The sequence below is a fragment of the Juglans microcarpa x Juglans regia genome, chromosome 7S (assembly GCF_004785595.1).
Source record: "Juglans microcarpa x Juglans regia isolate MS1-56 chromosome 7S, Jm3101_v1.0, whole genome shotgun sequence".
In the NCBI taxonomy this organism is placed as follows: Eukaryota; Viridiplantae; Streptophyta; class Magnoliopsida; order Fagales; family Juglandaceae; genus Juglans; species Juglans microcarpa x Juglans regia.
In genome coordinates this window covers 1,115,518-1,141,964 of record NC_054607.1, presented here as the reverse complement: position 1 = coordinate 1,141,964, position 26,447 = coordinate 1,115,518, and the positions used below count along the sequence as shown (strand labels likewise).

The 26,447-nt window shown below is 35.6% G+C and overlaps 3 protein-coding genes and 1 pseudogene across 7 annotated transcripts; 2 read left to right on the top strand and 2 right to left on the bottom strand.

Moving 5' to 3' along the window:
• Window positions 1–144: 144 nt before the first annotated feature.
• On the bottom strand, window positions 145–5,291 carry LOC121241102 (protein LNK3-like). Of its 2 annotated transcripts, none has more exons than XM_041138718.1 (6): window positions 5,125–5,291; window positions 3,877–4,284; window positions 3,230–3,488; window positions 1,551–1,667; window positions 1,312–1,460; window positions 145–835 (listed from the first exon to the last, which is right to left on the bottom strand). In XM_041138718.1, the coding sequence occupies exons 2-6, from the start codon at window positions 3,927–3,929 to the stop codon at window positions 475–477; spliced, it is 939 nt and encodes a 312-aa protein (XP_040994652.1). In that variant the 5' UTR covers window positions 3,930–4,284; window positions 5,125–5,291; the 3' UTR covers window positions 145–474. The 2 variants fall into 2 exon arrangements, with proteins under 2 accessions (XP_040994652.1, XP_040994650.1); XM_041138716.1 differs by having other exon boundaries at window positions 3,917–4,284.
• A 2,033-nt stretch (window positions 5,292–7,324) lies between these two features.
• LOC121241106 (cilia- and flagella-associated protein 20) lies at window positions 7,325–11,524 on the top strand. Of its 3 annotated transcripts, none has more exons than XM_041138720.1 (6): window positions 7,325–7,461; window positions 8,609–8,672; window positions 8,809–8,840; window positions 9,418–9,659; window positions 10,906–11,142; window positions 11,279–11,524. In XM_041138720.1, exons 1-6 carry the CDS (start codon window positions 7,338–7,340, stop codon window positions 11,285–11,287), a joined length of 708 nt encoding a protein of 235 aa, XP_040994654.1. In that variant the 5' UTR covers window positions 7,325–7,337; the 3' UTR covers window positions 11,288–11,524. The 3 variants fall into 3 exon arrangements, with proteins under 3 accessions (XP_040994654.1, XP_040994656.1, XP_040994655.1); XM_041138721.1 differs by having other exon boundaries at window positions 7,404–7,486; XM_041138722.1 differs by lacking the exon at window positions 11,279–11,524 and having other exon boundaries at window positions 9,418–9,663; window positions 10,906–11,045.
• A 924-nt stretch (window positions 11,525–12,448) lies between these two features.
• LOC121241103 lies at window positions 12,449–16,276 on the bottom strand (annotated as a pseudogene).
• A 1,193-nt stretch (window positions 16,277–17,469) lies between these two features.
• Window positions 17,470–25,230, top strand: LOC121241451 (retinoblastoma-related protein-like). Of its 2 annotated transcripts, none has more exons than XM_041139229.1 (19): window positions 17,470–17,710; window positions 18,133–18,304; window positions 18,406–18,507; window positions 18,600–18,742; window positions 18,831–18,927; window positions 19,056–19,102; window positions 19,588–19,786; window positions 20,217–20,283; window positions 20,460–20,639; window positions 20,746–20,939; window positions 21,059–21,938; window positions 22,243–22,399; window positions 22,524–22,596; window positions 23,016–23,192; window positions 23,280–23,399; window positions 23,479–23,620; window positions 23,729–23,841; window positions 24,651–24,766; window positions 24,864–25,230. In XM_041139229.1, the coding sequence occupies exons 2-19, from the start codon at window positions 18,206–18,208 to the stop codon at window positions 25,012–25,014; spliced, it is 3,057 nt and encodes a 1,018-aa protein (XP_040995163.1). In that variant the 5' UTR covers window positions 17,470–17,710; window positions 18,133–18,205; the 3' UTR covers window positions 25,015–25,230. The 2 variants fall into 2 exon arrangements, with proteins under 2 accessions (XP_040995163.1, XP_040995162.1); XM_041139228.1 differs by having other exon boundaries at window positions 18,071–18,304; window positions 18,406–18,505; window positions 18,592–18,742.
• The last annotated feature ends 1,217 nt before the right edge of the window (window positions 25,231–26,447 follow it).

Sequence of the window (26,447 nt, the reverse complement as noted above, 5' to 3'; positions counted from 1 at the left end):
ACTAAAACCAGCTCCAAGATGCAAACTTCGGCCAGTACTGGGGGTCATTATGCCGACACAGAATTTCTCATAAGATTTTTCTCTCAAGGCATGCATGGTAGGATCCATGGGGGACATTCCTAAGGTATTTAAGTTGCAATAAAATCAAAGCAATATTAGTAATGTTCTTATGTCGGGGGTTAATATAAGATGCTGTTGTAGCAGTCATCATTTTACACTATTTGCATCAGTATGCTAGGGCTGGTACAATAAGACCTTGGCTATCTTGCAGTGCACAAAATAACTATAAAGGGTATATGCATATACACATGCAAATCGTAAAACGCAAATCATAGAATTTGTTTCATGCTCTTGCTACACAAAGGTCTGATTTCGTGACAATCTACATGCAGATCGCCTTCACCATTATGTCAAATAACCAAACTCCAGTATCAAAGATCTCCCTTCTCTGCAGCACTTGTTTAGTAGGCTTATTTAAATCTTTTCAGTATACTCTGTAGTATTTCTTGAGAAATCTGTGTGTAAATTCGTTGCTTGCAGCAGGTCTGTTTGAGCAAGCGTTGGAACTTCAGCATCATCTGGTGAAATTGATTGGAGTGGAACATGTCGGACTTTGGGTTGATGCAAGCTGTAATTCGTTGGTCTGGTAGATCTGGCGACATTTTGCTTGGAGTTTACTGGTGGTGCGTTGTCTCCAACAACGCCTCCATTGGAGTTTACTGATGCTGCACTGGAATGTTCTCTTGTACTGAAGTTCAGTTCATTAAACATGAGGTTTGCAATGGCTCGGTCAATGGCATTAGTCTCAGATTCCATTGCTTTCTTACCTCCAGTCCTGAATATGAAATATATGTTTGAATCAAGAGAGGTCAACTACAAACATATTAAAGAGATTGTCCTAATAATGGGATTAACTGTTAAGACCACACGGAAATTTAAATCCATGTAAGGGTAGAAGGAACTTTTAGAACACCAAACGAGGTGGGATTTATCTTATTGCTGGAATGAGATTATTTCTTCAGGAATCAAAGGAACAGTTGACTATCACTGAGCTTCCCGAACTTTTTAAAATATATTAAAGAAACGAGATTTGTCCTATTGCCATAGATGATGCCTCTGACTTGTAATTCCACAGTTGTAAAATCATTGACAGTGAATAACTTCTTACATGGGGATTCTGGAACACCATCAACATAATTTTTTTTATAGGAAAAATAAAGTTTTATTGATAGAAAAGTAGGCACAGTCCAATTACATAGGGAGTATACTATTGATATACAACAAAAAGGCAGCAGCCAAATTATACCGTACCTCATTGTCATATCATGGGGTGTCCCTGGAGGGGGCTTTTCCATGGCAACATATCCATCTTCCCTCTCTGTTGCCATGCCGTGCTGTTTCGAGTTCTTTGCAAGGCGATACAAGGCATCTCGAAAGCAGATCCGGGTCTTCTCCGTCAACTACTTAAAAGTGAAAGAGAGAACTTTGATGAGCAATAATGGAGTTTTCCCTAGTTATATAGATAAAAAGCTTGAGTTATTAGTTTTCACCTGTGACATCACCATCTCAAGCTCCTGCAATACAGATTCTTCGGGGGATGTTTCCTCACCAAAATTTCCTTTCATGCTGTGCTGCTCACAAGAGACCATGTCTTCTCCAAACGGCCCCTTGAAAGAAAATTAAGATGATTGGCTAATCTTGTGTCTTCAAACAAGTATTGAAAAAAGACAACTTTGGAAGTAAATGCAGAACAAATAATAGTGGAGAGAACATATTCTCTCTCTCTCTCTCTCGCTGCAATTCCATTCTTTGCACCGTTGACTAAAATATAACATGTGGCATGCAAACTTCAATCAAAAGACACTGTTTCTAGAATGTGATTTCCTGTAGAAATTCTCAGTTAGCACCTAGGCATTGCAAGGTTATTCCTGCATGCTCTACAAAATGAATCTACTACATCATCCTGCTTACACAAAACCTGGTATGCTCATTTTTCAAGTTCGTGTAGAAATCTAAGGATTATAGTAGCTATTATAAAATTCTGACGCTCGCTATAGATTTCAACCCAAAGAAGAACCTGACCAAGAGGCAAAGAGTACTCAATCCTCGATTTCGTTGCTATGAGATTATGGATCTTTGAGTAAACTTTATACTAGAAAGCATCATCAATCTCGGCCTTTGGAGGTGCATCCAACATGGATACCAGTTACTTGACAGGGCAATGTGTAAAAATATTGAGAGAAAACACACCTCACCACCAAAACTATTATAATGCACATGTGCTGAAAGCCAATGGAATCAGAAAATGCTCTGAAAAGCATTACAGAGGTGAACAAAACCTCCAAGTTTTACTCCACATTTGAATTATCCCCAAGCTCTAAATTAACTTGTGCAATCCAAAGTAGTTGGATTGACAAGTTGAGTTGAATTTCTAACACATAATTGGCTAAAATTTTTCTTCACAAAAATCTTAAGCAATGGTATTGAACATGGACAATTATGATTGGTTAGAGGTCTTTGAAAATGAACAAAAAAGTAACCACAATTTCAATACCCACTTTAACCTCACGATCAATTTTGCAGCAAAGTAGGTTAAAGTCTTCAAACCAGAAAACGATATAACAAAATCACTGAATGTTGGAATGTATAAGATTCATTTTGAAGCGAATAACCCTGTAGATCAAGATGTTGAAATAAAGAGCAAGGTGCTAATATAATACTTAAGAGGAAAAAAAGAAAAAAAAAAAAAAAAAAAAAAAAAAAACAGAATACACACAAGTAATAAGAACAAACTCGTCATTCGTGCATAAACAAGTACAGGAAATACTTTTAACCATGCAAATTTATGGGTTTTGATGTCTGAAGAAGAATAAAGAGAGTTTACGTGCTACTAATGTTGAAGGGAACAATAAAGTCAAGCTAATAGGCAGAAAACTTGAACTTTCAGCTATCCAAGCATCAACATACCTCAGCAATACCAGAAGAAAAACTTAGTATTGCAAAGCTAATACCATCTGTGAAGTACATTCAATATGCATTTTCTTCAATAGATGAAGGCACATACATTCTTCGCTAATCAGGCTTGTCTGCAGACCAACAGTCCATGCCTGGAACCAGACCACTTGATAGTTCCAAAAACATAAACCATGCATGTTGGTCCAGATTTTGTTACAAACACCAATGTCAATTGATAAATTAGCACTTGACCCAGCAGAAGGAAAAATCTAACCTTTACAGGTGGACAGTCTATTTGATCTGAGTAGCATGGAATATGCACAGCAGTTGTGTCTCGATTATCCCACCCCATTAATGAAGAAAAGCCATTTCTTTTGAGATGCATTGACCTTCCCACAGTATTATTAACATCGGTCCGCACACTTAGTGAATCTAGATTGTCCCCAGGCATCACACCACATTGGGATACAGGAGAAAAGTAAAATGACTCATCTATATTTTCCGTCTCCGGCAGATCTTCAAGTAAGGAACTCCTGCATTAAATGGAAACCAGAAGAGATGAAGTCAAAAAAAAAAGATAATACATCACTTACATACACCAAACATGCATGAATTTGGACAATGGACGGACATTGAATGGCTCAATTGTGTTGCAAATGGCACATAATATGTAAATTTATTTTTTAAAATGCGACAACTAAAGAGAATGGAAAGCCCTAAAATTGATGGTAATTGATCAAGTCATGCTTTGCAGATCTTAACCATCATTCTAGTGCTGCCATGGTTTGAAATGGCCCAAATCTTGAGGAAGGGTATGTGCAGTACATGGAAAAATAAACATGGAGAAATCTAATTTCCATTGGGCTTCCCACAATGCCATATATTAATATGTCAAGTTAAAGCTGTTAACAAAATTCCTACATGCAGTAACTCAAGTAAATCCCAGAAGTTACGCTTGTACAAGAAAATGTCATTCATCTGTTCGTATCCTGCTAAGTCCTCAAGCTTGGAGTCGGGCCGATCATCTGAAAGTGATCTCCTTTGAAAATATTTCTCCGACAATCCCTCACATATGCTTGAACCACTGGACTGATCTTTATCATGGAGATCATCCATCTCAGCTTGGTTGCATAAACTGTTAGCATCCAAATCGAGTTCTTGTTCCTTCAAGTTTGAATCCATGACAAAGCATTTGTTAGGTGACCTGAATGCACTTATTCCCCATTTTGACCAGCTGTCTGGTGATGGAAGCCTATCTGATAATTCTTGGTATTTGGGGACAACAAGCTCATTGATCCCACTCCCAAAATACCAATCCATAAGATTGATCTGAGATTAAAAAAGAAGAGGAAAGGAGCATAAGAACCATATATCATGCACTCCATCAATTACAAATCAAATTATCATTGTAGAAAAGAGCATGTTTTTAATAAGTAACTGAACAAAAGCGTCACTTAAGAGATAATGTATTAGTGGTGATCAAGCAGATCTAGCCTTAAGGGATTACACACACACACACACACACACAGATATATGAAATTCTCTATACTTTTACTTCCTTTCTGTTTTCTTCAACCGGTTAACGATGTAAAATCAATTAACACCTTTTCAACTCTAGTAAAAGGGAGAACCCCAGAAAATGAGTAAAAGATGACCCAGTTTAAACCTAGTGCTTATAGAATCATGGTACAACAAGAACCGCTATACAAAGTGTCTCTCAGGAAAAAAAACTCGTAATATTCGGTTTCTTTATTTTTATAAAAAGGAACAAAAAATAACCGGCCTTCATTTAACCAGGCATCTGTACGCTGCTCAGTTGAGTAAAGGTTGAAAAATAATCTGTTCTCAGATGATAATTCTACAGTACTTTGGAAGCTTAGTTTCTTTCCTTTCCCTACTTTTTCTCGGGAAAAAAAAATAAAAAATAAAACACTTTTCATGTAACTGAAAAAGAAAAAATACAAGAAGCAATGTATCACCAGATAAGTTAAGAAGAATGATTTAGGAAAAAACAGAGAAGGAAAAAAGTCTCCAGCTCTACAGAATCAAAGACTCTGAAAGAATCAAAATTCTGCTCAAAACAATATCACGGCACAAGATTCATTACTCTATCATGCACTTGAACATAGATTAGCATCCCAGATGAAATATTCGAAGGAAAAAACTCACCTTGTGAAGCTTGTTTGAGAAAATGAGAACGATCCAGTTCCTGATTCTGATTCAAAGAAAGAATCAACCCAGATGAAAGAAAACTGGTAGAAATGAGTGACACATGATATGAATATACTTGGTGAATGAGCTTTGGCGTGTACCAGCTGGAAAATAAAAACAGAGGCGGCTGTGGCTTAAGAGGCCAAATTTATATTCTAATTGCAAGGAAAGAGAAACTTGATGTGTTTGTGGCTGAGGAGTAAGCAGAGATTAGTGGCTGAGAGTCCCCCATAGAAAACTGCACAATCATTGGTCCACGTGGCAGAAAACAGTCCCACTTTATGAAGATAAGGATCAACTTGGATTTTGGTATGCGGATCCGTGACCACCAGCTTGAGTACGTAGAGGTTTAACATGGGTCCACGTGTCACTTATATACACGCGGCGACGCCAAAATGGGTCTAGATGACACGTGGTTGAATACGGGAGAGTCTGAGCACAACGAAGTTACGCTAAGCCACATGAGGAGGGACAGCAAACTGAAACAGTGGGACAGTCAAAAGGGTGCTGCCTGGGGTTTACACTGCACGAGCTTGGGACCCACACTGCATTAGATGAAGATCACATACATACGTATGTATGACACATGGGCATTTTGTTTTTATAGGGCCGACACTTATGTTTTGGTACAAAATCATACAACACTATCATGATGCCCCCACCTATCATACAATTTTAAGGTTAGGTTAGGAAGGGGAGATGTGAAAGAGATAAAAAAGATAAAAATTGAATAGAATATTATTAAAATATTATTTTTTAATATTATTATTATTTTAAAATTTAAAAAAATTGAATTAATTATTATATTTTATATAAAAATTTGTAAAAATTATAATGATAAAATAAAATAAGATTAAATGAGTCGAGAATATTTTTTAATCTAAATCTAATTGGTGTAGATTTAGATAGTGAGATAAGAATTTTAATTTTAAATGAAAGTTTAAAATATTATTTTTTAATATTATTATTATTTTTAAATTTAAAAAAAATGAATTAAGATTTGAAAAAATTAAATTATTTATTATATTTTATATAAAAATTTAAAAAAATTATAATAATAAGATAAGTTTATAATTTTGTATATAAGTTTAGATATTTTATTTGGGACCCGCACTGCATTAGATAAAGATCATATACATACGTATGTATGACACGTGGGCATTTTGTTTTTATAGGACCGACATTTATGTTTTGGTACAAAATCATATAACACTCATCATGATCCCCCACCAAACATATTATACAATTTAAAGAGACATTTTATTTGCAAATTAGTGTCCAAAAGTTACTTATATCATTCACATGATCTAATAATATTAAATTTATAAAAAAAATTGAAAATGATTTTTTTTTTTTTTTTTTTACAAATTAGATTTTTATGATATTCGTAGTGTGAAAAGTAACTATATATCAACAGTGTAAGAAGTGTATATGTTTGTGAAAAAAAAAAAAAAAAGAGATCAAGAACTAATAATCAATTTTGCATATCATCTGATTGGGGTCACAAGCACATGAAATAATTAGTATGTTAATGTTTTCAATTATAAGAAAGATGAATGATTTGTATAAGTATAAAATAGACAAGTCTTGTGTAATTATTTTGTAAAAAAATAAATCCTACTTAAAAAGGTATAAAAAACCTATTACTTTTTAGTGGGGCCTATTTTTTTACAAATAGAATATATAAAATTTATCTATTTAAAACTTATATTTATTATTACTCTGTAAATGTTTCGTAAAATAAAAGTTGTACATTGTTTTATTTTATAAGAAAGTTTTAATCAAGAAAAATTTTAAAAAAATATTTCTTATATGAATATACTTTTATAAATTATAAATTTTCTTTTATAGCTACAACTTTTCCTTATGGGAGTGCATTGTTATGCTTCCTTGCATTTTTCAAGTAAAATTAGAACTCGTTTGGATACAGAAACTATCTCAATTCATGTTATCTTATTTTATTATTATAATTTTTTTAAATTTTTATATAAAATATAATAAATAATTTAACATTTCTAAATCATAAAATAATAATATTTTATTTAATTTTTTTATAATTATTTTATCTCACCACACCTCCTTAATCTATGAGCCCAAAAATAGAACTTCAACTAATTCATTTTTTATTTTTTTGGAGGAGGCCCAAAAACCAGGGAAGCCCGCCCCAACCCATGCTAGTTTCCAGAGAGCCGTTTCAAAAAGAAAATCTCTCTCTCTCTCTCTCTCCCGAGTCTCCAACCAAACCCCGCGGCACTCTTTCCCGAGAAAGTCTTTTACTGGGAATCAAACAAGCTGGTACATGATCCCACCTTACATTTATGTAATTTAGTTATCGTCTCTCTCTGTCTTTTCGCCTGTTACATATTTTCTTTTGCCTTGCATATCAAGTTTTTGCATGTAGCAGCTAGGGTTTCCATCGACGGATTGATGAAACTTGGGTTTGAGTGATTATAATCTGTTCTTTACAATTTATGTTACGTATCCAATTTGAACAATCTCTATAGTATTTCGTAACTTTTTATACTTTCCGGTTGTGAATAGTCTTCAAACAAAAGAATACGTGCAGTTTTTTTTATTAAGCTTGGATTATTTTATTGATACACTTTTTTTTTTTTTTTTTTTTTATATATAAGTATTTTGTTGATACACTCATTAGAACGTCTTGGTAGTGGGGTTTTATTTTATTTTATCACCACATCAACTAGTTCTAGTTATGCCTTTTTTATTTTTCTAGTACATCAACTAGCTCTAGTTATAATTTGTGATTTTTCAACTTGTGGTGTGGTTGATGGCTCGCTTTGTTTCATTGAAGATCTGTTCATTTAGGTAGAGACAGGGAAATCTACCATATGAGGAGAAACCATATTTTTGTTTGCTATAGTATCTGGAACTGATGCTCAAACTAACTCCAGCGATGGATGGTTATATTTTACATAATCTTGGACCGTAAAGGGTGCAGCTTTATTTACTGGAAAAAGGGTGGAGAGTCGCCATTTTAGACCCATGCTTAAATCTTTATACTTGTGGTTCTCATTTTGGTTTTAACTTTTATAAACAAACAAACTCAAAGCACATGTAAAATGGCACGCCAATATGTAATTTATCCTCATGTGGAGATTTGTGGGATTTTCATACAATGACACTCGGTATTTGTGGCCGCATGCAATTATAAGTGTGTTCTACAATGTTTGGGTTTTAAAGGCTCGCCACTGTTATGGAAAGAGTAACGCATGAATGTTTGCAGAAAAAAGTTTTGATACTTGAAAGTTGTGTTTTGGCACATTGTAATGATGTGCCTTCCAAATTTGTATAGGCTTGAGAAGCACTTTTGTTATATTTTTAGATTTGGTTTGAATCAATTCATTATCTCATCAAAGAAATTCACACATCGGTATTTTGGCTGTGTATGTGCACTTCTACATTTTTAATATTTTCATTGCAGATCAAGTGAAAATGTTTAAGAACACGTTCCAGTCTGGATTTTTGTCCATTCTATACAGCCTTGGGTATGTTGCTTTCTTGTTTCTTTATTTGATGTCTTGTTATCCAAATTACTGATTAAAAAAAAACTCTTGTTATCCAAATTAAAGTTTTTATGCTGAAATTCTGATTCTGAAGCTCTCCCTTTGTTTGATATTACAGGAGCAAACCTTTACAGATATGGGACAAAGAAGGTGGGTGGGTTTTGCTAAGTTTTATGTTCTAAGATATTTTTAGCTTTTCGTGGGTTGCAAGCTGAAATTTAGTTGGAGTTGTAGCTTTTTTTTAATGACGTAGATGTCACCAAGGCAAGGCTATTATTTGGACCCACACTTAGGGAGTAAACGAATTAAGGTAATCCAAGAGAACTGCTCTTGTGAAATTGAACCCAGGATGTTTCGGTCTACAGCTCACAAGCTCTTCACTTGACTACTAGGCTAATGGGTGGTATAAGATGTGGCTTTGGTTGATATCTTTTCCTTCTACTGCTAGAAAACATTCCATGCATAATTTTTTGATGAGATTTGCATTGCATCATTGTTTCCTTTACATTTTTTTTTGTATGCCAAGTGTCTGAAGGCATTATATTTTCTTGTGCATATTAATGAGTTTGGAGTGGTAGTTATTTTAAGATTTTTTCTTTGAAGTTCGCTATTCATGAGGCCTTTAATTTGGCTCCTAGGATCACTTGTCATCTGCCGGTTAGCACCTTTTTATTTTCTTCAGTTTAATATGCCAAGTGCACCATCTGTGTTGCTTTTTTTTTTTCAGTTGTCAATGGCCATGTAAAGCGACTGCAGGATGAAGACATACAATCCAATGTCCTCGAAATAGTTGGATCAAATATACAATCCACATACATCACATGCCCAGCTGACCCATCTGCAACACTTGGTATAAAACTACCATTTTTGGTCGTGATTGTGAAGAATCTAAAGAAATATTTTACATTTGAGATTCAAGTTTTGGATGATAAGAATGTCAGGCGGCGTTTCCGAGCTTCTAATTTTCAAGTGTGTAAGTCTGCCCATGTTTTTGCGGTTTATTTATTTCTCTAAATAGCCTCCCCAACCCCTACCCCTTCTTCTTTATTTGCCGTTGCTTGTACGTTGTCCATTCTGGAGAAGATTTTGGTAAGATGTGACCAGATGTGACCACTTTTGTTTATAATTGTTCTGAAGAAATAGTTGCTAGTGATAAGAATAATTAGTACAAAATATGTATTGTTAACTCAGTTGTAACAATTTACCCTTGAGCTAATATCTAGATGTAGCTAATGTAGTGTTTTGGCATTATGAATTGATTTTGGTAGTCATGTTGTGAACTTGGTGACATTAAACTTCTCTAGTTCATATAGGATACCCTCTTTCATACCGGAAGGCCTATGGACCATTTGAGAGGGTCATGGAATTGGCAATGTTATATTTCATCTCCTTCTCTAAGTTTGGCAGTTCTCGTCATATTTAATTATATAATCATCCTTACTCTCTGTATATAAATTTGTTACCTTTTCTAGATAATAAGATATGAGATACTATATTTTATGCTGTTTGAAGCGATATGTTTGTTGTATGGAGGGAGTATCTTGAGAAATGTTAATTGGTCCATTCATTTTAATTTGGTGAGACCTAAGGTGTCTAGGTTTACCTTGAGCTTGGATTGTCTGTGACTGAGGAATGGGAAGATTTTAAGATCGTATTGAGATTTATTGACATTTAAATTTACTGTAACATTGTTTGTTATCACATAGCTAAACCATTTGTTCATTAGTTGGAGATTCCACGATGGGGTGAGTGGATTCACCCACTTGGAAAAACATAATTTAAATAGGATTTTCTTGGCAGCATTTTGAAGTTGTCTTCTTTGATCTAATGGTTGCATTAACTGCTGTGTTATTTTTTTCTCCTGCAACTTGGATATAGATGTTGGACAATGAACAATTTTGGTAAATAATTCATTATTGTTTTGAGAGGTAGCTCCTAGGAAGCATGGAAATTTATGAAGGCACCCAATATTGGTGTTTTCTGCATATCATCTGGGAAGATGGACTTATTGCGAGTATATGTGGATTTTTTTTTTTTTATTTATAAAATATATATATGTGGATTTCTTTTCTTAAATTCATTATTAAATAGTTCAACTCTGAATGCTAATTGTAACATCCTGGCTTGGTGATGTAGAGCTCCCATCTGTAATAAAGTATGTATGTTATTTAATAAATCTAAGCATGTGGAGTCATTATTTTCTTTATTTTTGTAGGCTGTCACTCGAGTGAAACCATATATCTGCACCATGCCACTGAGGATGGACGAGGGCTGGAATCAAATTCAGTTGAATCTGGCTGATTTTACAAGGAGAGCCTATGGGACCAACTATGTTGAGACTTTGCGTGTTCAGGTTCATGCAAACTGCCGCCTGAGGAGGATATATTTCTCTGACCGCCTATACTCGGAGGAAGAGCTCCCACCAGAGTTTAAGTTGTATCTGCCCATGCAGGTAATAACTAATCCATTATATGCTCTCACTACTTTTTTTTTATAGAATATGCTCTCACTAATTATAGATATGTACGTTTTGTACCTTCTTATTTCTTTTTGAAATCCAAAGTTTTTATTCAATGATTATATTGCAGAAAGCATGACAAATTTCACGACAGGAGAGGCTCCACAAGCAGTTATATCCGAAAGAGTTGGATTTTGAGATCTATATTGTGTACTATTTTTACTGCCAATTAATCTCCTCTTATCTATCTTTCTAAGATGATCCACAGATGCAGCTTACTTGCCGTATCTGAATATAGGAGCATGAGTTGGATTGATCATGTGCATGCTATACGTTTGGAATTTTAATTCTGAATTCCCTTGCTTATCTTTGTTAATGTTCTAGTGGCATTCTACCACGTGTACAGTTAAAGAACTTTTGCTTTGGTGGCTAATGCCAATGGCTTCACTGATCCAGGTTTCAACCCTTAGCATTGAAATGTAGAGAAACAAACGTCTCCAGTATGTGCTAGGTGACCATTGCCCACTAGAGAGAAGTCCGTATCTTATTTAAATGGATGGATTTAGCATTTATTTTAGATGCTTAGTTAACATCAGAAACTTTTTTCAAATTTAGTAGGACATCTGACCAACGAAGAAGACTCTGGATCCAATTCTTTGGATAACAAAGTGTGTAAACTGAATTTGATGTTTTTTTTTTTTCCTGGTTATCTTTCTAAGCAAAGTCAAGTCAATATCTCCATGTTGGACATCTTATGGGTGCAAACAATCATTTGGAGTCACCTCCTAATGAAAAGTCAATGATTTAACAAGTTTCGTGTAGGAAAATTTTTGAGTGTAATGCACGAGACTGAGATTTATTCTGTAGGGGTGAATCCGAAGGGTCTTGCGAGAGGTTTCCTGACATAAAAAATAAAAAAATATCCCCAACGTTGGAAACCCATCGAAAGATGGAATAATGGGTAGTAGACTTCTAGAGTGTTTTTTTATTTTTCATTATTATTATTATTTTCTAATTTCTCATTTTTGGTTCATTTGCTATAAGGAAGCCTTGTCCTCGTTAACAGTTGAGGGCAAGCATACATTCTATAAGCAATATGAACTTGATTGCCTGCCCCGACAATTGTTGCAACACATCTAAGAATTAAGTGAGGATCATGCATGTGACTTTTGAAGTAGCTCTGTTTTGGATGCTAGATAAATTTTCAGAAGATATGTTTTTGAGTCAAATTTAGTCAAGGGAAATACTAGGTGGCATTCAAATCCAAAAGGTAAAGAAAATAAAAGGAAGTATCACAAGGTTCCACCAAAATAAGTATTAAAACATGTATTTAGAAATTAACAAACCTTATTAAATGCTACAAAGGCCACCGTCTACATAAAACAGAATAGCAAGTCCTGCGCAAACCGGAAAATGAAAACCAGCTGTACCATGAACTGAGGCAAAAAAGAGAGTAAGAGATTTTCCAGCAAGGGAACTTCATTTTCGTAATGGAGATATATGCGATTGAAGTAAGATCAGAAAAATTGTCTTCGATCTGTACGAGTAAGATTTTTTTTTTTTGATAGGTATGGATCCGTACGAGTAAGATGGTACAGCAGTGCCCATATAAGTAGAGTAAAGACCAGTGAAAGAGAGGAAAACAATCCCAGATATCAAGCCAAACATAAATCTCTGCCTTGAAAAAATTTTCATCAAGGAAAAGCTAAGTTCTTATAGGAGAGAATGATGCATGTGGTGTAGATTGGCACAGAGACCTCAGTTGGCTTAATGCTTGACCAATTGGCAAGTGAGTAACGAGAGCGTCACAAGCAACACATTTCGTCGGCTTGGCGAAGCAAGCCTTGGCCATCTCAAGCAATTAGACATTACCTTGGTGGAGACATAGAAGTGAGCTTGGTTAAAACACTACTCTTCCAGCTTGGCTACCGCTGGGTTTTTTTTTTCTTTTTCTTTTTTTCCCTAATGATTAAGTAAATGTTTTTTTGTGAAATTTTTTTAAAAAATTAACTTTAAGTGTTAAAAAATACATGTAAAAAAAAATGAAAATGAACTACCGGGGTCCCAGCTGTGGCTGTAGAGCCATCCATTCATCAATCCATCTCGCATATTGCAGTTATAAGTCACATCCGTACGGCAGCAGGTTGACTTTCCTTGACTAATAGTCCAATTACTAACGACTGGCTTCTGACAAGAATGGAACAAGTGTGGATCAACAACAAGGATAACAAGAAGTGCATAGATGATGGGATAAATTCTAAAATGGACAACAAGCCTATACCAAAATGCAGCTTGTAGCACATTAGTAAACCAGAAACATTCAACCATTAGGAGTGTAGGAAGCAAACATATAGAATTTTTTCTACATGAAGACAAAAGTTTATTCAATCCACAAATTAAACAATGTGCCAAGTAACCATCAAAGGCCTCAGACCAAACTTTCTGATATAAAGAAAAAGATCCCAGGTAAAGATGAAGCTTATTTTGCTCCATATGTAACCGCCGAGGTATTTGGATTTGAAACCACAAAATTCTTCTGCCATAAGTGAGAGTTTTTTAATAAAATCATGGGGTACTGCCCTCTTCGTTGAAAAAAAGATTCCCCACCCCAACCCGCCTCCACAAAACACTGTGTTTGGTAATCAAAGGGGAAGGGGAAGAGAACAAAACAATTATTGTATGCAAGGAAAGGAAGGAAAAGTGAAGAAGCCTCTGGCTATTGTTTGTTTCAGTTCCTAAATACAAGAGAAAACAGAGTACCATTTTAAGTTTATAGACTTTTATAGCCTCATAGAACATGCATGTCTTGTTAAGAAATAGAAATGTCAAAGGCCATAAAAGTAATTGCAACAGAGATGATCCTTTCTTGTCCTTCCATTTCCAAACAAATTTGGATGGCAACAGAATGACAGCCCTGGAAAATAATACCATCCGCATCCTATCTTTTACCTCCAATCGACCAAACTGTGGAAAAGAGATCTTCAAACCTTAGCTTTCTCACTGCCATTTCCTGTCCTGCCTCTACTCTCCCAAATAAATACTACAAAGCTTTTAGGATTCATGTATGGTCGCCATTAGACATCAAGGGTTACTTCTCATCCTAATCTTTCAAGCCATTATAGGAGGGTAATCCCAACACTCTTCAAAAAATCTAATGAATCCTATATCTGAAATTGACTACAATTAGAATCCCCAGAAACAGTAGCATATACCTTTATGCCTACGTTAATTTACAAGTTCAAAACAACTTAACTCTCGAAATGGCATCTAGTGAAACAAAATGGAAAGAGGGAGGGGGAGACTCAGTGTTTTGTTTATAGACAACCGAATTCTCACCCAAAGACACGCTGAGACGAATTGTTCCTTGAAATATTGAAAGTTTCTTTATTCTAATATATATTGCAGGCACACAGACATGTAAGTGGCCCTTAACCACTTTTGAGCAGTCAATACACAAATTCAGAAACTTAACAATCTGGCATCTTTGTAGTAAACACCATGGTGCAATCTAATGAAAAAGTTAGTATGGAAGTAGAATATATACCATTCATAACACAGATAATGATCCATTGAATCAAGGCACAAACAATGGGCTCACAGTTCCCACGGGTTCCAATGGTGAAGGTAAATGGATCGAGCAGCCATACCATTACAGAATAGGTGCATATATTGTCAGGCACCCTGCGTAGCTTTCAAATAGATCGGATAAACAAGCCCACAAGTAAATCTGAAACATGACCATAAACATATTGTTTAGTGCGAAAATCCTTTCACCAAACTCTTTATTTTGTGGCACATGGATTTATGTAAGAGAGGGAAAAACAAGATGGAGAATAATACCATACTGATTCAGGACAACAAAAGGAGAGAAAGGAAATGATAAAATCTATGAAAAAAATGCATATGCTAGCAGCCTCAATCCATGTCCAATTTCATAGCTAGCATGTGATATCCTTTTGCTCTGATATCTAAAAGGCAAAAAATTTGAGACCAGCCATAGGGCATTTCTACAAATCACACACTGTTTAGGCATATAATTATGAAGAGAGAAGTTCAATACCAGAAGCTGAGAAGACAAATTTCCCCCATGATCTATGAATGATTGTATTGGGAATGAGCACGAAAGCGAGCAAAGGAGAGTAACGATATGCCATTCTTTTGTAAGGGGAATCTCCTGAAGCCATTAAAGCAGCAGCATCAGAAAAGACAAGGTAATCAACATCCTATGTATCTAACCTCCATATGACTATCTTGCCATTCTCCATAGACGATTAGAATGACACGAAAAATTGCGGAAAAGAGAAGCAGTGAGCGTACATTGACTGAAGTCATTGCTGAAAGGAAACAAATATGGAACTAATTAAGCTCAAAGATTATGTATAAAGCAAGGCCACACATATCATTAAACACACCAAAACGATGTAAGTTCCGTGACAATCTGAATTTTGAAGCACAGACCAAATTCACAAAAGACCAGAAATGGAATATCTAAAAACAACAATTATTAAATTTAGCATATCGAAAGTACTTATCTTTTCTTTCTCTGGAAAAAAAAGGAGCAAACTTTGCTAAAAAAATGCAAATGCCTCAAAATTGTTAAAAACAGGAACAAATAGAGCATGGTTTATTTTTTCTTTTACTTTTTTTTTTCAAACAATTCGCATGATCAAGAACGAATATTAACAATCAACAGGACTGAGATCTCAACAAACAAAAATCAAATTGAAAAAAAAAAAAGAACAAGAAAAACAAAAAGCTTACGACTTTTGGCTCTCTGATCTCTTCTCCCAAGTCCCAAGCTCCCCACTAACCCTACAGAACAGGTGAAGAAACCCGAGAGATGATGGCCTTTTTTGTTGGATCCAAACGTGACCCGAGAAGGCTCTGAGCTCTGAATCCTATACTCTCTTCCCCCACTCATTCTCTCTCTCTCTCTCTTTACGTGTGGCCGCGCGGGAAAAACAGGATGGTCATGGTCATGATCATCCCCGACACATGGCACATGCAATAGGGTTCGACACGTCACGGAGTTAGGTTTTTTTACCGCCAAATTTTTACGCCGTTACGGGATTTCCTTGGACGTTGAAGATCCGGTTGTGCGCGCGATTTCCCGACGCTTCCACGGGGACACAAGCAAAGTTTTAAATTTCGTACTGTACCGGTCGGTACGGTCGAAATTTTTCATTTCGGCCGTCCGGTCAGTACAGGTACTATATCTGTTCCGTACCGGCCAAAATACCGGCCGTACCGGCCGGTACCGGTCATACCGGCCTCAATTTCGGCATGTACCGACCTATATTTCGGCCGGTACTGGTCGATATTTCAGCCTGTGTTTTTTTTTTTATTTTTTATTTTTTCAAACTACAAACTTATTTTTTAACCCTCAATTCAGACTAGACTATTTATAATTTATATATATATGTATTTGTATATAATTTATTTATATATAGACTATTATTTTAGAATATAATTTTTATATATATTTATATATATAATTTATTTATAGATCGACTATCCTGAAACGTTATCCCGAAACGCTATTCCGAAACGGTATCAGTACCGAAATATTTCGTTCCAGTGCCTTAATCTGTACGCTATCCGGTACGGTATTCAAAACATTGGATACAAGTGTGTGTTGGGCCGTTTTGTTTGTTTACCGAACCTACGACGGCGGAGATATGTTATTTACACTTAAATACGTAAGAATTATATAATTTATTTTAGAAAAAATAAATACAAAATTATATAAAATAAATTAATTTTTTTAATCTTTTAAAAAAATTATACTATATTTATATATCCTATAACTATATTTAATATTACTCATTTCGACATTTCGTTAGTCACTGCCACGTAATGTGCCGGATTTCCTGATGCATTGCAGGGACACAAGTGTGGGCTGGGCCGTTTTGTTTGTTTACCGAAGCTATGAACGGCTTGAACATTTTGAGAAATAATTTTTATAATCATAAATTTTATGTGTAAGTATTGTATAATTTTTTTAAATAAAATAAATAAATATAAAATTTATGTAAAATAAAATTAATTTTTTAATAATAAATATCACCCATTTTTTTTTTTTTTTAAAGTTATATAGACTTGTACACATTACAATTGTACGGAATATTACTCTTCTGTTAGTTACCACCACTTAACGTCAGGCCGACTTTCAAGTCAGAATCAGCCAGATCTTCACCGCCCAAGGAAATCCTGTAACGGCGTTAAATTTTGGCGGTAAAAAAAAAGCTGACTCCGTGACGTGTCGAACCCCTATTGCATGTGCCATGTGTCGGGGATGATGATGACGACCATGCGCATGGCCATGCTGTCTTTCCCGCGCTACCTCAAGCAGGGTTTCCCCAAAAAGAACTCCTAATAGAAGAGTAAGAGAGAGAGAGAGAGAGAGAGAGAGAGAGACTCAGAGAAAGAAAGATAGGTTTCAGAGCTCACAACCTTCTCTGATTAGCTCTGGATCTAACGAGAAACGCCGTTGTTTTTCGGTTTCTTCTCTTGATCTGTAGGGTTTGTTCGCTTGGGAAGAGAGATAAACCAGGCGAAAGTCGTAAGCTTCTCTTTTTTGTCCTTTTATTTCTTTAGTCGAATTTGATTTTTATGTTTTTCAATTGAGATCTCAGCCTTGTTGTTTGTTTAAGTTCTTGCACTAGCTGTTTTTTTAGTGTGAATTATTTCAAACAAAAGCAACAATGCCATATTTGTCTTTGTTTTTAACAATTTGGAAGTAATTGCCTTGTATTTCGGAAGCAAATTCTGCTTTAGCTTTTTTCCCGGAGAAAGCAAAGAGAATTTCTTTCTATACGTTATATTAATTGTACGTTAATTGCTGTTATTCGATATTTCATTACTGGTATTTGCAAATTTGGTTTGTGTGTTTGATTTTCAAGTTGTTGGTTTGCGTTAGTAGGTTTTCAGATTGATTGAAGGAAATTCGGAAGTTCGAAACTGAAAATGGAGATTTTTTTTAAGGTTTGAGCTTGGTGCATCATTGGCTTAGATTGGGTCGGCCAGGGCTTGGACGAGTCGAACTGGATTAGAGAAGATGGAAGACGCTAAACTTTCGCACGCAACAGCTACAATTTTCCATTCCAGTAGCGGCAATATGGACCCCACTGAAGCTCGATTCACAGAGTTCTGCAAGGTCTTGATTTTGTTTCTGTGTTATTGGCAGTTTCATTTTAATTTCTTTTTTATTTTTCAGGAGTCGGTTTCCTGTGAATTAAATATGGGTTTTGGTGACAGAATGGACTGTCATTGGATGAGATCATTTGTACCAAAGCTATGAAGCTGTTGAAAGAAACCAAACCTCTGATGACTAATAGTTCAGTTATTGGAAATGGAACGGTATGTTCTCTTACACTTTCTTGTTCACGTGGAAGTTGCATGGAAGAAAGATTGTTATGTGACATTAACAGAATTGTGTTTATCCGTGCCAGCCTGAAGAAGCAGAAAGGTTTTGGTTTGCATTTGTTTTATATTCTGTGAAAAGGCTAAGCGAGAAGAATGGAGATAGCGAGCAGCGAGGGTCTGATGATAATAGGTTTACCTTATGTTGGATACTGAGAGCAGCAAAGCTGACGTACGACTTTAGTCTCACAGTTTTTATTTTTAGTGTTGGTGATTGATTGCTTTCTTTGATTATCATCATCCTATTTTTTGTTTCGCAGCATTGTGGACTTCTTTAAGGAGCTTCCGCATTTCATTGTTAAGGTCGGTCCAATTTTGAGTAATTTATATGGTGCAGATTGGGAGAACAGACTCGAGGTATTAACGTGATAGAGAATTATGCTCATATTTTAAGAGGGTCATGTCGATATGCATCTATTCTGTATAGTTATTCCTTTTTTTCATTGAGCTTTTTAATGGTTCTGTATTCATTTTTGTCGAATCAGGCGAAGGAGTTGCAGGCTGATTTTGTGCACTTGAGTCTTCTTAGCAAGTGGGTATCTTCTTCTGTATCTTTTCTTTTTTCTTCAAAAGATGTCTTTGGTATCTAATGCATTATCAACTACTTGGAAAATTCTTTTAAATAAATAATTGAACTGAACAAAAGCTATTTACCACTAGAGCTTTGTGAATTTTTAGACAATCTGGGGTGGAATATGCTGTAGTTGAGAAAGTAAAGAGATCACTAGTAATGTTACATCAATATTCAGATAAAGTAAACTATACTAATCTAATTGCTAGTTGTAAATGTCTGCTAAAACATGTCCAGGCAAGGGAGGTATGCATTGTAGATTATCTTTATAATATGACTCTGACGTCACATTAGAATTTTTTGCAATAAGCAATTGCACTTCATTTGATTCTTATTAAGGCAATAAGAAACTGCACTTTCAGTGTCATCTCTTGATAATTTGACACATTTATGTCATTTAATTTATTACTTAAATTACATAAATGTTCATGAAACAATGATACAAGGCACTACGTACGTGTATACCGGGATTTGTTCCTCACAAATGAAGCAAATGTTGATAAGCAGTCAGCTGTTACCAGTGTATCTGGTTATGTCTCAGACTACCATCGGTTTGGATGGTTGCTGTTTTTGGCACTCCGTGTACATGTGTTCAGCCGTTTTAAGGACTTGGTGACCTGCACAAACGGTTTGGTTTCCGTATTGGTGAGTTACATTCTTGCATTAATTAATTTCTTGCTTGCTTAATAAAGTGCTGCAATGGTGGTCTGGTTATGGGCACAACATGTTTTGCTTTTCTTTTTTTCTTTTTCAAATGATGAGAAGTGGTTGGTGCAATAAGTTCAGAACTTGAAGGACAATCTGAAAATTATGAAAGTTAAACATTTAACATATCATACACTGCGAATTGGCAATTTCACACAATCTGAAAGGCAGGAAAAACAATTAACATATCATACATTATGAATTGGCAGTTTCACCACATTGATAATATTCTTTCATCCACACTCATTACCTTGAACATTTAGAAGACATGTAGTAGTAAAGAGAAGAACAATATTATTGTCTAGTAATAAAGATAATAGCAATTTCATTAAGAATATTCTCTCACGGCCTTTTTTGAAATCTGTGACAGGCTATCTTAATTATTCATGTTCCTGTTCGCTTCAGAAACTTCAATATCCATGATAATCGACGTTTTGGTAATTTTTTATTTTTTTGCTCTTTTGGCATATTCATTAAATGTTCTCTTTTTTTTCTAGAATAGCGGTCCTTTTATTACATTGTTCTGGTTATTTAGACCCTTTTTTCTTAAATTTTGGAGTAGTTTGACTTTGGCATTCTTCATTTGTGCGGATTCTATTAATATGTGGTTCAGTTAAGAAAGATGGGACAAAGGTGGACATCCTTGCATCACTTTGCAACATTTTTGATACCTCTGAACATGAATTGAGAAAAACAATGGAAAAGGCCAATAATATAATAGTGGATATTTTGAAGAAAACGCCACGTCCAGCATCTGAGTGCAGAAGCAAAAACTTGGAGAACATTGATACAGGTTATTGAAAATTTCCTTGCAGATAGATATTCTATAATTACTGATTATAAGAATAGGTTACCGAGTTTCATTTATTTATATTCCTAAAATCTCAATACTTATGCAGATGGTTTGACATATTTTGAAGACCTACTGGAGGACTCATCCTTATCATCCAGTTTAGGTAATTTGGAAAGGAATTATGATGATGCTATTCGTAGCAAGGGCGAACTGGATGAAAGGGTGTTCATTAATGATGAGGACATCAAACTTGTTTCTGGAAGCTTGTCTGGAGGTGCTGCGAACATGAGTGGTGTCAAGGCATGTTTTCTGTGAAGAATGTGCATTATTTAAAGTCATTGTAGTGGTGCAAATATTTGTTACTGTTTGTATTGTGTACTGAAGAAAAATAGTTGATATTGATATTTGTTCTTTTACAGAGAGAATTTGATTCAATAGCATCACCAGCCAAAACAATTACTAGTCAATTCTCTCCACAGCGCTCTCCTGCATCTTATGCAAATGGTATTCTTGGTGGTGCTAGTTCAAAGATGGCAGCTACACCTGTAAGCACAGCAATGACAACTGCAAAGTGGCTTAGGACTGTCATCTCTCCACTTCTATCACAACCCTCAGTAGAGCTGGAGCGTTTCCTGGCATCATGTGATAGGGATGTAACTGATGATGTGGCATACAGGGCACAAGTAATATTGCAGGCTATATTTCCAAACAGTGGTCTGGGAGAGCGCTGTGTGACTGGAAATCTGCAAAGCGCAAACCTCATGGACAACATCTGGGAAGAACAAAGAAAACATGAAGCACTCAAATTATATTATAGGGTATTGGAAGCAATGTGTAGAGCAGAGGCCCAAATACTTCACGCAAATAATTTGACCTCTTTGTTAACTAATGAGAGGTTCCATAGATGTATGCTTGCCTGTTCTGCTGAACTGGTTCTAGCGACACATAAGACTGTCACAATGTTGTTTCCTGCAGTGTTGGAGAGGACTGGCATTACATCTTTTGATCTTAGTAAGGTCATAGAGAGTTTCATTAGACATGAGGAATCCCTCCCAAGAGAATTGAGGCGACATCTAAACTCATTGGAAGAACGACTTTTGGAGAGCATGGTGTGGGAAAAGGGTTCCTCAATGTATAATTCTTTGATAGTTGCAAGGCCTAGTCTCTCTGCAGAAATAAATCGTCTTGGGTTAATGGCAGAACCGATGCCATCTTTAGATGCAATTTCCATGCATAATAAATTTTCTTGCGGAGGGGTACCTCCCGTGGCTTCTTTGCAGAAACATGAGACTTCACTAGGTAATGATTTGTCGACTGTTCAAAATCACATAAATAATTATGTGCAATGCATAGGTTATTTGACATAAAAAAAGGTTGTACTATGAATGGAGTGTTAAACCATGGTAGCCATTATGGGCTGGCAGAGTAGTTTTGGCAAATACATGTTTTAAACTCATGACCTCTGTCCATTATATATATGCCCTAACTATAAAGCTAAGATGCATGGGGGCAGGCATAGAAGTAGTTGGAATAGCTTTATTTTGTTGAAACAAAATGTGATTCTGATTTAATTAATATATACTGTATTACTATTGCTATTCAGGTCAGAATGGGGATATCAGGTCTCCAAAAAGACTCTGCACAGATTACCGAAGTGTATTAGTAGAGCGGAATTCCTTTACATCACCCGTCAAGGATCGCCTCCTGAACAACATTAAATCGAAGCTACCACCCCCTGCTTTGCAGTCTGCATTTGCTAGGTACTATTTGATGTAGATGTAGTCTTGGAAGACGAGAACTGATGGATCTAATTTGTTTTCATCTTTTCGTTTTTATAGCTCTTCTTTAACTTGGGATTCTGCCTTTGGATATTCATGTGCGCAGTCCAACACGGCCAAATCCAGGTGGTGGAGGGGAGACGTGTGCAGAAACTGGAATCAATATATTCTTTAGCAAGGTATTAGGCACATTTATGAGGAATCACTTTTGCATTTTTCTGTTGGATGTATTATGTAAGGTTTTGGTTGCTCAGAGCCATCCAATTTGAAGCTTTTCTGTGTTAGGATGATAATTCTTCGTGTAGATGATATATAGATCAAACTGTTGTGGATATTTGTTTGTACAATGAGGATATTGGAGACCAATCCTGAGGTGGATTTATTCTGTAGTGCTTTTTCCTCCATTTCTTTGTGCTGTATATGTGGTCAAACGTACTATTTTTGTAATTTAACAAATGAAGTAAAGTGGTAAACATCTGTTCCTGTCATGAATTGTACTTGTTTTCCATCTCACCTCACGTTGTGGATTTAGTTAGGATTCCGTTGGTTTGTCTTTTTAGTTGCATTAACAGTTACATATTGTACATGTGATTTCTAGATAACTAAGTTGGCAGCTGTCAGAATCAATGGTATGGTTGAAAGGCTACAACTATCTCAGCAGATCAGAGAGAATGTCTACTCTATTTTTCAACAAATCCTAAGTCAGCGGACATCTCTATTTTTTAACCGTCACATTGACCAGATCATCCTTTGTTGTTTCTATGGAGTTGCAAAGGTTTGCTATGACGAACTTGTGAGAGTTTTTGGGCTGCTGTTCAATCCTTTTCCTATTTTCTCACTCTTGCCATGTTCTGGAGTGCAGATATCTCAACTTGCCCTGACCTTTAGGGAAATTATTTACAACTATAGCAAACAACCGCAATGTAAACCACAAGTTTTCCGCAGTGTGTTTGTTGATTGGTCATCAGCACGGCACAATGGGGTACTGTCTCCTAATCTCTATTTAACTGTCAGTCAGTCTTCTGGATAAGTTTTAACACTCTTGAGTGGTTTGGAAACAGAGAACATCACAGGAACATGTTGATATCATTACATTTTACAATAAAATCTTTGTTCCTGCTGTAAAGCCTCTGTTGGTTGAGCTTAGCCCTGCTGGAGCAACTACAAAAACTAACCGAGTTCCTGAAGTCAACAATAATGATGGTATGCTTTTGTTGCGAATTTATATATTATCATCATGCTCATCAATTGCTATTTGCATCATGCTAGCCATTACCTGATATGCTTCTTCTCTCTTTTCTGGCTGATTAGCGCAATGTCCTGGATCACCTAAAATGTCTCCTTTTCCAAGTCTCCCTGATATGTCCCCTAAGAAAGTATCAGCAGCACACAATGTATATGTCTCTCCATTGCGATCATCAAAGGTACTTGTGTTTTTGTTAGTGTTCATATTTTTGGGCTTTGCTCCTTTACCGCTTCATTTTCAAATTAGTCAATGTCACATACTTACAAGCCTACTAGAGCAAAGGACAAAAGAGAATTTGGATCTTCACGTGTTATGTGAAATTATTTTAGATATTTGAAGTATGCTTGTTTTATTTTATGCGGGATCCCATTTGTGGGTTGAGTTAGTACGTATCTCCATCTGAGTAATGCAAGTCCGTTACATTTTCAATTTGATGGAACCTGGCATATCTGGATGCAAAGAAAGTTTCAAAGTTTTGCACAAAAAGTTTTCAATTTCAATCCAAACATCTTTAGATCTCAAAAAAAATTACTTCTCCAAAAAAATTTTTTTCATCCAATTATTTGCCTATTTTCCGTGAAAAATACAAGACAAAAAAAAACACAACTAAAAAGCCCTCTTCCTGTAAAGGTGACTTTGATGTTTCACCTAATTTTGCTCTGAGAGTTCTACCAGTTTTCTTATCAGTTTTTCTATACAAGTTTATAGATTTCAACCATGGTCTTGGCCTTTTCTGAGCAGGTGTTATTTTTATAACCTTGTATATGAGTTGCTTATTTGGTCTTGCTATGGGTTTTTGGGTGGCTCAATGATATATTTGATGTGATTGAAAAAAGATTGAGATGATGATCTCAATGCATGAACTTGGCATCAAAACAAGTTGAATTAGGGGAGTGCTCTGTTCTTAAGTTAAAGTTAGGTTCTTCGTATCCGCGGATCTACTTATCAATTCCTCATTCCAAAATTAAACTTTGAATATTTGTACAGATGGATGCTCTAATCTCACATAGCTCAAAAAGTTACTATGCTTGCGTTGGAGAGAGTACTCATGCATATCAGAGCCCTTCAAAAGACCTGAGTGCCATCAATAACCGCTTGAATGGGTATGTTTTTCTACATGCCTTCCAACTTCTGAGGTTTGGCCTTTTCTCTTTTTCCCTCCTTGTACTACATCTTCATCTGCATTGCTTTTTCCTGCAGCACCCGAAAGTTTAGAGGCACCCTTAACTTCGATGATGTTGATGTTGGGTTGGTTAGTGATTCTATGGTGGCCAACAGCCTATACCTTCAGAATGGGAGTTGCAAATCCTCATCAGGTGCACCGCTGAAAACTGAGCAACCCGACTCCTAATCTGGTGGTCATGATGACCCTATATGTAAATTCAAGTTCTTCTCTCATTCTTTATATATTTTAATCTACACTTGTTTTAAGCTTGTGACATAGGGGTGTGGTACGAGGAATGGCTGCCACCACCCCATTTGCACATATAGGTAGCTAGATATGGAGCTTTAAAAAATGTAGTTGGCTCTGACTGACTAATTTTATAAAAATTGTTTGGTTCTTATAGTTGTTCAAGTCCTTACTGATCTTCTGCCTGTGCCTGTACATTGATATTATCACCTGCATCGGAGTTCGTCATTAATCTTGTTTTCTACTTCTCTTCCCCGGTTGTCTTGGGAGGTGTAACGTAGGGTTTCCGCTGGATATGTAACTGAGGGTGTGATTTCGACCATTCCAAATATGCGTAGGATGAAATAAGTATTTTTTTTTTTTTATTGGCACAAGGTGTCCAGAAATAGCGTCCCGATTAATCTCGGGATTGCATAGGCCCTTGGCAAGAAATTTTTCGTAAGTGCACTTCGGGTAATTCAAAGGAAAAATCTCAATCCGATGGTCCCAAGAAATTATTTGCATCCAAGGGAATTTGAATTTTAGACTTGAGAGAAGCATATCCCCAAGCCCAAGGCCCTTACCACTTGAGCCAACTCTTAGGGGATAGGACGGCATAAGTTTAATTGCAGCAGTGTCTTGCTCAAAATTGAAGAGATGGATTTTAATATTTATATTATATCTTAACCCTCCTCACGTGTAGGTCATACTCTTTCTTAATTTTCTGTGTGAGACCAATATAGAGAACATTTAATTCAATTAGGTGAATGCACAATTTAGTTTCGAATTCAAAACATGTATACCATACTATGTTAAATTATCTCTTATCTCAAAAGTATAAATTAATGAGAAATGAGATTTAATTATTTATACGTGACATCTTAAATCTGTATTTGATATGACTTTTGTACCCAGCAATTTTTGGAAAACCCCCACAAAGACAGCTCTGTTTGGATACAAGAAGTGTTTTATCTCATCTCATCTCAACATTACAATTTTTTCAAATTTTTACATAATATAATAAACAATTTAACTTTTTTAAATTTCAAAATAATAATAATATCCTAATAATATTTTATTTAACTTTTAATTTTTATTTCAATTCAATATCTAAATTGCACCAAGATTTTTGCCCAAAAGAAACTTCTTCAACCTTGAATTTGTAGGAAAAAAGTTTATCTCAAATATATTTGACAGGGTTGCACACCATGGACTATGGAGTTCTTGGATAATGAGAGAGAGTACAGTTATTTCCACTCTGAACACGAATTGGTAGAATGTAAACATAGTATGCTTTGATTTAGATTTAGGCACAATTTGGATAGTGAGTTGAGATGAATTTGAAAGTTGAATAAATATTGTCAGAATATTACTTTTTAATATTTTTATTGTTT